We start from the raw sequence: 10,782 nt of genomic DNA, 5'->3' as shown, positions 1-10,782 counted from the left end.
TTGAGGTCAGGGAGCGAGATGCCACCAGCCTGTTCTCCTTTCTGAGAATTGCTTTGGCTATTCCTGGTCCTTTGTTGTTCCACACAAATATTAGGATCCTTTGCTGTATTTCTGAGAAATATGCCATTGGAATTTTGGTAGGGATTGCTTTCAGTATGTACATTGCTCTGGGTAGAATGGACATTTTAACAATATTCATCCTTCCAACCCATGAGCGTGTGATATCTTTCTATTTCCTTGTATCTTCTTCAATTTCTTCATCAATGTCCTAAAGTTTTCAATGTGCAGGCCTTTCACATCCTTGGTTAAACTTATTCCTAGGTGTTTTGTTCTTTTTGATGCAGATTTCAATAGGATTGTTTTCTTTTTCTTTCTGATGGTTCATTATTAGTGGTTAGAAATGCAGCTGTTTTTGTGTATTGACTGTCACTTTACTGAATTCCTTTATTAGTTCTAATAGTTTTTTGGTGGAATGATGTGGAAAATTGTAACTGTAACTGATATGTGGGTGAGCCTCCGCACACCTAGGGGAAGTGGAGATCAGGTGAAAGCCTGGCACTCCAGGAAGTGGCCAGTTCCACAGTGTAGCACCAACGACCCAGCATTGGCTCTATTTGTTACCTGGGCCCCGCTCCCCAGTCACCGAGCCCTCTGGACCTTGAAGCAGGTCCCTGTAAGTCTTGGGACAGTGCTTACGGTAGAGATTTTCCACCAGTGTGTTGCTTCCTCTGACCACAGCCCTCCCTTCCTGGTTCATATGGTTCCACAGATGCAGCGCGTAGGAGTCATTGAAGCTCGGCTCTGTGTCCCAGGCTTCATAGTAGCGCCTCCACGCTACATAGGAGATGGGGTAAAATCTTTGGGGGTGTAAGAAGGAGAAGTTTAAACACTTGAGGTCGCTCACCTCCTGGAAGTCTCTGAGTTTGCACCACACTCTCAAAATCCTCGTCATCAATTCGGGACCCTGGTGGCCCCAAATATCTGGATTGTAATTTTCCACAAAGTTTTCCATGCACTGCCACAGGAAAGGGTGGTGGGGGAGGAATCCAAACACCCCATTACTGGAGAACTGAGATGTCTGTGCAGCCAGAAAGTTGTCCTCGGGGATGGGTCTGATGGAGATGACATCAGTGTCCATGTAGACACCGCCGTACTTCCAGATGAAGGCCAGGCGGGATGCATCTGAACTGACATGGAGCCAGTATCTCTCTGTGCTGCTGTTGATCTGCAGGAGCAGGTGCAAATTAGCCCCCAGGCAGCGGAAGAGGGAGGGGTGTCACAGCAGGAGGCCAGGCACAGGGTAGCTGAGGAGGAAGCAAGCCAACTTCCCAAAAATCTATTTGCCAAAAGCACAATATTGCAAATTTACCAAAATTACCTCCACCCAAAAAAGTTGCCTTTAAGTGAAAAGTGTACAGCAATCATTATCAATGGGAAGGTTTTAGCAGCTTTTAAAGATATCATGAAATTGTTTTTTGAAAAAAGCAGTAGAAAGATGAAACCCAGAAGGGATTTCACAATGAACTGTATGAGTCACTTTCAGCAGGATGGAAATTAACCACAAATATGAAACTGTGAAGAAAGAATTTTTTGTAAGTCCTAAAAGTGCTGAGAACTGATAAAGAAAAATAAACAAATATGAAAATATAAGATAGATTAATATCTATGCTCTTTGAGAAATTGGTAAAAGAATCTTAAAATGCATCCACGCCTTCATTCACTAATTAATTCCTTTAATAATATTCATTGAAGGCCTACTTGCTATTCACCAAGCTCTAAGCTGCTAAGGATACAGCAGTGAACAAACAGATAAAAATCTTTACTGGCAGGAGATAGACAACAAACAAGTATATCATATGTTGGGTGTTCATAAGGACTATGAAGGAAAAAAAGTCAGGCGAGGGGGCTATGAAGGGGGCAGGATGGAGCATTATCTTATCTTGGGTTCGAGCAGAACGTTGGATGAAGTGGGTGGATGAACCATGCTGGTATCTCCGAGAAGAGGGCTCTAGGTAGAGGAAACAGCAAGTGCAAGGGCCCTGGGGCAGGAGCACACTCACTATGTACAGGAACAGGAAAACAGCAGTGCAGAGTAGTGAAGGGAGAAGGGTAGGAAACCAGATCAGAGCGGGGGCAGGGGCGGGAGTGAGGGAGGATCCCGTAGGCTGGAGTAAAGACTGAAATGATTTGGAAGGTTTGAAAGAAAGGAGTGATGTGATCTGAATTAGTCTAAAAGGGGTCACACTGGGTGCAGTGTGGAAAATAGATGGGGGCGGGGGCAAGGGCAGAAGCAAAGAGGCAAGTTAGGAAGCTGTTGAAATAATCCAGGCAGGAGATGATGGTGGTTTAGACCAGGGTGACGATAAAGGAGATGAGAGAAGTGGTCAGATTCTGGGCACACGGTAAAGATAAAGCCGGTCAGGATGTGCTGATGGATTGGATATGGAGCCGGAGACAGAGGAGTCAAGGATAACTGAAAACGCTGAAATGTGAACAAAACAGAAATTGACTTCGAAACGAATAAAAATAAACCATTATAAATGCCAGTGTTCCCAAATGGAATGCTAAAATTTTGAATACAGAAAACACAGTAGATTTTTCTGAATTTAAATATGTTGATTAAAAGATTAAACAATGACCTTGGCTTTTGACGAAAGAAACATTTTCTTAAATTCTACTATAAAGCCAAACGAAAGCAAGTCCGCTAAGACTTTGCAGAAATCTTCACCTGAGCTATTAACATCATTATATTGTATACAATTGCTGAAAACCTCATGAATAATAATAGCTAAAATTTATCAATAACTGTGGTGGTGTGATGAATTGGGAGATTGGGATTGACGTGTATACACTAATATGTATAAAATGGATAACTGATAAGAACCTGCTGTATAAAAAAATAAATATAATTCAAAAATTCAAAAAAAAACGTATCAATAACTGTTCTGATCTCTTATAATCTACACAAATCCTCAAAAATAGGTACTATTATTAGTTCTATTTTTCAAGTGAAAAATTAAAAGGAAAGACCAAGAAGTTCAGTCATTCATGCAAGGTAAGAGAGGCAGAGGTTACATTTTAACCCAGGCAGTCTGACTCCAGAGACCCACTTACTTTCAGTAAAAATAAGTAAAGTTGATTATTTGGTAAATTGGTGATTATTAGTGAACAGACCCAGATATCAAAAGCCGCACAGAAGGAAGGAAGCCTACCTTGATGTGGGCATTGGACTAACATCAACGTAAAACACAAGGCTCCCCCGGAGGTGAGCACCAAAAAGGGGATTAGGATTCTGTTTGCTTATTCCCTCCCCACCCCCTCAGTACTCATCCCTGGGCATCTTCAAGGGCTACAGTTGCCCAAATCAGTGCAGCAAATCCAGCGGTCACCAGCAGGTGATGGCACGCTAGGTCATCCTAACAGCTGGCCACCAGCTATCCTATTGTAGCCTAACTGGGGCAGAAGATGCCACAGCCCGACTCCTCCAAGGTGCAAGTGTGTCCCCCACCCAGGACAGCCCACTCAGTCCCCAGGTGAATGAGAGAGGGTGGGACAGGAGTTTTCTCTTTTTTTATACACATACTGTAGTAGGCTGAATAACAGCCACTCAGTGGTCCTAATTCCTGAAACCTGTAAATATTACCTTCTATAGGAAAAGGGTCTTTGCCAATGTGATTAAATTAAGGATCTTGGGACTTCCCTGGAGGTCTGCACTTCCACCGCAGGGGGTGTGGGTTCGATCCCTGGTCGGGGAACTAAGATCCCACATGCCACACGGTGCGGCCAAAAAAAAAAAAATTGAGGATCTTGAGCTGAGGAGATTATCCTGGATTATCATGGACCCTAAATGCCACCACAAGTGTCCTTTAAAGGAAAAGGTAGAGGGAGTTTCACACAAAATTACAAAATTCCTAAGAGCCCCAGGAGTTTCTTGATCATATCTCAATGTAACCCAATCTCATACAGCAGCACCCACCTGATCTTTCATGAATTTTCTATTTACATCATTTTCAAGTTAAATATTGCCTAATTTCCCCCCTTAGGTGCAAAAAAAGTTTAACATAGATGGGTTTAAAACTGTCAGTGAAAAATGAATGGTCTATACACCTAGAAAAGATGTAGAAACTCATTCAATTAAGAATAGTCTCAAGAAATCCTAAGAAATAAGGTGAAAGCAAAAGGCAGCAGGGTAAAGATAAGCCTAAATCAAGTCTCTCCTGTTTCCTTGAATCAGGACTCAACACCGTAGAATGAAGACCAGGCAAGAGTCGAAAGATCTGGGTTCTAGCCTATCTCTGACAATCTAGCCTTACCCTCAGTGTACCCATCTATAAAATGGCTAGATTGGACCCATTTTCTATGGTCCTTCCCAACACCGACATTCTGAGATTCTCTGAACACTTACTTGAGTGTACCACGAAAACAACGGTGTGTCTTCAAACAGGCTTTTCATATCCAACGGGAAGAGGAAAACATTGTCTATTGCTGAGAGGAGGGAAAGGGCTGGGGAAGTGGAGTTTGGGGGCAGCTGCATGGAACTGTTGAGCCCTTTCATAAGTAACAGCACAGGCTGCTCAGGGTAGACCTTGGCCGCCGACTCCACAGCACAGGAGACCAGCGGGGATAGCTCCATTCTCTCTGAGGTCTCTAGGAACACGATGCTGCGCCCATGGCCCAGGAGGGCTTCCAGCCCCTGCTGGGACTTGTAGGGAGGCAGGTGGGGGAAGAGGCAGCTGGACTTCAGGGTGAACTGGTAGAGGAAGCCACAGGCAAGCAGCAGGATGACCAACAGGGAGAGCTGAAGCTTCATCAGCATGTCCACCGCTCTCTCCTGTCCTGCTCCCTAAAATCAACACTATTAATTAAAAATCATAGTCACAAAACCTGATAAAGAGAGCACACAAGAAGATGATACCTGAATATCATTTTCAAGCTTAGATTTTTTTAATTGAAGTATAGTTGATTTATAATATCAGATTACTTTCAGGTGTATAGCATAGTGATTCAGTATTTTTACAGATTATATTTCATTAAAAGTTATTACAAAATAATGGCTATAATTCCCTTGCTAAACAATATATCCCTGTCGCTTATCAATTTTATACCTAGTATAGTTCATATTTCTTAATCCCCTACCCCTGTTTGCCCCCTGTCCCCTTCCCTCTCCCCTTTGGTCACCACTAGTTTGTTTTCTCTACCTTTGAGTCTGTTTTGGTGTTGCATGTGTGTTCATTTGTATGATTTTTTACATTCCCCATGTAAGCGATATCATACAGTGTTTATCTTTCTCTGTCTGACTTATTTTAGTAAGTATAATATTCTCTAGGTCCATCCACGTTGCTGCAAATGGCAGAATTTCATTATTTTTGTGGCTGAGTAATAATTCCATTGTATATACATATGTATATACCGCATCTTCTTTATCCATTCATCTTTTGATGGACACTTGGGTTGCTTCCATATCTTGCCTGTTGTAAATAGTGCTGCTATGTACATTGGGGTACATGTATCTTTTCAAATTAGTGTTTTTGTTTTCTTTGGTTATATACCAAGGAGTGGAATTGCTGGATCATATGGTACTTCTGTTATATTTTTAGTTTTTTCAGGAACCTCCATACTGTTTTCCATAGTGGCTGCACCAATTTACATTCCTACCAACAGTGTATGAGGGTTCCCTATTCTCTACCTCCTCGCCAACATTGGTTATTTGTAGACTTTTTGATGCTAGCCATTCTGACAGATGAAAGGTGATATGTCATTGTGGTTTTGATTTGCATTTCTCTAATAATTATTAAGTTTTGATTTTTTAAATTCTAAATAAAATATGATCAAATCAAATCCAGCGATGTTAAAAAGAAAGATGCATTGATTAGGTTTTATTTGAGGAATGTAAGGATGATTTGCAATAGGAAAATAATGAATTAATAGGAAAACTATTAATGAAATGCATTATTTCCACAGATTAAAGAAGAAAAGCTGTATGATCATTTTGGCTCAGTAGATGCTAACAACAGCATGCTAAAATTTGACATCCATTCATGCTTTTTAAAAAGCACAAGGAAACTTTCTTAAGCTGACAGTGTCTACCAGAACATATAGCAATGTTCATCCTTAATGTGAAGCATTTGAAATATCCCCATTAAGACCAGGAATATGACATGGATGTCCATTATCACTGTTACTTTCACCACCATTCTGGTAAGTCTAACCAATGCAGTGAAACAAGAGAAAATAATTTCTACTATGAATATTAGGAAGAGACAAAAATATCACTAGTTGTAGAAAATATGATTGCCTACCTAGAAAATCCAAGATAATTTACCAAAAAACTAATAGAACTAAGAAGAAGCAAACTGAAGATTAAATAACTTGCCAAGATTACACAGTTAGCGGAGCCATGATTTTAACTAGGGTCTACCTGTCCCCAAAGCTCAGGCTCTGAGCAGTTACCTGCAGTATCACCCTCTCCCTCACCATAAGCTCTAACTCCAGCCAACTCCAGGACAGCAGAGATCTCCATTCATCAGTAGTCTATTTTTTGCTTTACATGTAACTCTTTCTGAAAATACAAATCCAGTAAATCAGAGCTTACCTTCTAGACAGAAACTTGTAGTTAGCCAATACCTGCTGTCTTAGCAATGATGACAAGTTTTTTCCTACTACACTTTCTGATGAATCACTACCTAACCTTCAATTCAACAGTGCTGAAGGAAGTAAATCATTGGCAGAAGATTATGCCAAACACAAGAAGTTCCCAGGAAACTCCTCCCTTTGCTAAGTTGCCCTAAGCACAGAGACTTGCAGATCGTAAGGGGTTCACATGATTTTTCAGGTGACCTACACAATAATCCTGCTGGTTTGTGGGCCTATCAGGAGGGTTACAAAGCAACAATTTCACCTGAAGAAAACTGTATAGTAGCACAATCCTGGCGCCAATAAAGCGTGCACCTAAGCAGTTTGGCCTCAGTCAAAATCATGGTCAGAGACTTGGGGAAGTTCCTTCACCAGACAACCCTGTAACTTGGCCCAAGCTTTGCAAACAAAAGATTTTGTTGAAAGAAAAGAAAATCCATCTCCACAAATAAGTAAGTAATGTAGAAACACCAGCAGTCCAAGGGCCTGGTGATCTGGAACGAGAATTGATTCCCCGATTTCAGTTATGGTGGCTTCCCTTTGCCCAGAAGTCCCTGCTGTGGGATGTGAGCTTCCTCCCCGTCTCACGAGGTCAGCATCCCCACCCTCCACTGATGTGGTAATCCCCACATCTCCCAAGATAGTGTGACTCTCCTGTGGTCTGCTCCCTATCACCCCTGACAGGCACGCTTAGTAATCCTCTTTCGAGCCATCCTCTGCTCTGTCTTCACCCAGAGCCTTCTCTCAGCCATGAACAGGTATCCACAGAATGCTCTGGTGTGAACAGGGAGGTTCCCTCCTAAGCAGACTCTGGATCCTGATATAGCAGCTCCTACATCAAGGGAAGTAAAGCTGTCCCACTTGTCGGTGGCTTCTCGTTTTCTATGTGCCCGAGGTTCCCCAGGAACAGCTCTTTGGGTCTCCACACACTCCTCTTCCTTTTGGAGCTGAATTTCTTCTGTGGACCTTGTCAATTCTAGGGTCAGGGTACCTTGGCATCTTTGCAAAAGTTCCCTGGCACTGGATAGATTGGTCGTTCTTTCCTTATGGAGGGGCAGAGGAAGCAGAGCTCCTGGACTGCACTCTGGGGTAACCAGAGGACTCCATTTGTGGGAGTGATACATTCCTAGTGCCCACATTTCAGGTGGGTCACAGATCCTGGTGCCTTCTAGCTGCTTGCAAGATAGCCAACACCATCAAACAAGTGGTCGAGGCAGAGAGCAGGGAAGTAGTTGGTGATCTTTGTCACAGGGATGAAAGTGAGCATTAGCGATGCAGTGAAATACTAAGCACAAAAAGTACGACCTGTCTGACCAAGAACCAAGTAGAGGGTGTGATGAAAAGAGCAATGAGCGTGGAGTCATGCCTCTACCCACTGTAGCCAAGAGTACCAGAGCAAGTCCTGAAACTGCCCAGAGCCTCAGCTCCTCTGTACAGTGCTGACCTCAGGGTCATTGTGAGGATGAAAGGGCTCTATAAGCCAAAGAAGCAACTCCCACTTTCCACCAAGGATAAGAGGAGAAAAAATGGAATACTATTACTGTAGATGGCCTGGACTCCATGATGACAAACATTAAGTCGTTGTTGTTTTCAGATGAATGAAATCTGTTTCCCAGTGAACAGCTGAGAAGGAAATCCTCAGCCCCGTGTGAGAATTGTTGAGATGTGTGCAGAAGTCAGCAGTCAGCCTCTGGTGCCTGGGATCTTTTTAGGATCACAGCCTGATGTCCTTGCTGAGTCTTTCCAAGGAGGCCTCCTGTCATCTGAGGCACTCTACCAGGAACGTCCCAGGGACCCTGGATCCTTTCAGCCTTCCCTCTCGTGTTCAGAGCAGAACTGCCTTCCCTTCGGTCTGCTCCCTCTTCTGCTTTCTCTGGCCTGTACCACACTAGCTTTCTGTCTGTGCAGGCAGATGCCACAGCAGCAGCTCCTAACCTGGACTCCACAGATCCCTAGAGGCTCAAGGATAGGTTTCAGGAGACCCTGGACCCTGAAGCCATAGCTTTCATTAGTACCTTTACCCTGGACGCCATTTATCCACAGCTTCTCCTACATATCACCTGAGGAATGTCCCTGCTCTTTGACCCTCCGTGACATTAATTCTGTTTAAAATTCCCACAGATATCTTCACCATACAATCTCAGGCCTTCTTCAACCAGCCAAGCAACCCCTAGGAACCTCAGTACAGATATCTGAGTAGAGATGTACCCAGAGCTATTTACCTTTAAGCAATGGATGGGTCTGAATACACTGGTGACAGTCACACATGCATCCAGGTATTATCTACTTTCCTAGAGTTTAGGTCTCCTCTGAGAGAGCTCTTACTTCCTACATTGCAACGTAAGCCAGACTTGGTCAATCCAATGGATTATAGAGCCTTGGTAATTGTTGCTGAGTGATGAGACCTTAGGAAACATGGATTGGTGTAGCCCCAAATAAATGAACAGGATGGGAAAAAATTCTGAATCCGTTGTTCTTTCTATTGTATTTTACAACGCTGTTCTTTGGATGTTTGAAGCTAATACAAAGAAAAGGCAGTACCGGGAAGAAAATCAAGGAACCAGCAGAGATCTCTGCACTCGTTGGCCCTGCAGATAACCTCTGATAACCTCAGTTGGAAATAGTTCAGTGTTTGGATCTAGACTCCCTCTGCTATAAAGGACCCACTGTGTCAAGAAGGAAACGTTAAAGGAATTTTTAACAATAAATGTTTGTTGCCTACAATTACACGTGAAATGCTACCTCTCAATTCTGTAGCTTCTTTGAACTACAATTTACTGCAAGAGGAAATGTTCAAGCCAACAACCCTTGTCCTGTTTTCCTTGGAGCTGTTGGAACCACAGTTCCGGTTTTTAACATTTGTTAAACAAGTGGGACTGATAAGCTTGTTAAAGCATTCAGCCATTAGCAGGGCAAAACAAATACACAGAGAGTAATAGCTTATCAACGTTGCCAATACCTTTCACCACTCTTCTGATGCTGAAACAGAGACTGGAGTATTGGGTTTCCATGACAAGAGAGGAGACCACTGGACAGAGGAAGTTCACTGCAGACTGAGAAAGAATCCATAGCCTAACCCGTGGGACACATTGAGGAGTGACATTATCAACATCAAATCTGGAAAAAAAAATTTTTTTTTTACTAAAAATCAGTGAGTTCATGCCAGAGTAAAATCTCCTTGTCCTGTGGCAATATTTTAAACTATTCTGCATTTCCAAGAAAAAAATGCTTCTAGCCTTGTGTTTCTGGAGATAATGGTTTTTGTTCTCCACACAGCCATACTAATCAAACATGCTTCTGCTTACAAAACCTTATATAGCTACCAAGAATGTGCTTCTGGGTTTATTCTGGATATTACTCTCTTCACACATGTAATTTTCCCCCTTTTAAAATTTACTTGCAGATAAAAGAAGGGGTGGGGGAGAAGGGCAGGGAGACAAGGGGAAATAATTGTTCTCAATGAATCAGTTGTGCCTCAGACGCCACTCTTCCAGGTTGAAGAACAGGGTCTGCAAGAAGCCCACAGAAGTCAGTGCAACCAGTCTGATCATGTAGGGCTGTTCAAAGGGGCTTTGCTATTAACTTTTATAAGTCAGTGCTTAATTTCTTCTTCCTGTAAGGAATTGGGAACATCTTGGAGCCACCTACACCAAGTGTCCACATGACACGGGTACCTTTATAAAAACTGAGTGGCCACAAGAATGAGCACTTCCCATTCTGGCTGAAAGAAACTGTTATGGACTGAATGTTTGTGGCCCTACGCCCCAACCCGTACCATCACCAAAATTCCTATGTTAAAGCCCTAACCCCCAGTGTGATGGTATTTGGAGGTAGGGCCTTTCAGAAGCCATCAGCCTTAGATGAGATCAAGAGGGTGGGATCCTTATAAGAAGAGGAAGACAGAGATCCCTCTCCCCATGAGCATGCACAAGGAAAGGCCATGTGAAGACACAGCAAGAAGGTAGCTGTCTACGATCCAGGAGGAGGGTCCTCACCAGGAACCCAATCTGTACCTTTATCTTGGACTTCCCAGCCTCCAGAACTGTGAGGAGTAAGGGTCTGTTGATGAAGCCACCAGTCTGAAGTATTTTGTATAGCAGCCCAAGCTGACTGAGACAGAAACCTCACAGTAAGCTTCTTCTCTCTGAT

The 10,782-nt window shown here is 43.0% G+C and overlaps 1 protein-coding gene across 1 annotated transcript; it reads right to left on the bottom strand.

Moving 5' to 3' along the window:
• Positions 1-610: 610 nt before the first annotated feature.
• A4GNT (alpha-1,4-N-acetylglucosaminyltransferase) lies at positions 611-6,630 on the bottom strand. The gene is made up of 3 exons (XM_061193652.1): positions 6,593-6,630; positions 4,406-4,843; positions 611-1,225 (listed from the first exon to the last, which is right to left on the bottom strand). The coding sequence occupies exons 2-3, from the start codon at positions 4,814-4,816 to the stop codon at positions 611-613; spliced, it is 1,026 nt and encodes a 341-aa protein (XP_061049635.1). The 5' UTR covers positions 4,817-4,843; positions 6,593-6,630.
• Between the last annotated feature and the right edge of the window lie 4,152 nt (positions 6,631-10,782).

This window comes from Eubalaena glacialis, chromosome 6 (genome assembly GCF_028564815.1).
Source record: "Eubalaena glacialis isolate mEubGla1 chromosome 6, mEubGla1.1.hap2.+ XY, whole genome shotgun sequence".
NCBI lineage: Eukaryota > Metazoa > Chordata > Mammalia > Artiodactyla > Balaenidae > Eubalaena > Eubalaena glacialis.
The sequence above is the reverse complement of the archived record's forward strand: the minus strand, read 5'-3'. Positions and strand labels throughout refer to the sequence as shown.

Coding starts and splice junctions, on each gene's coding strand:
- A4GNT (XM_061193652.1), bottom strand. CDS start 4,816: ATGCTGATGAAGCTTCAGCTCTCCCTGTTGGTCATCCTGCTGCTTGCC. Junction 1,226..4,405: donor TGTTTTCGTGGTACACTCAA/GTAAGTGTTCAG, acceptor CTGCTCCTGCAG/ATCAACAGCAGCACAGAGAG.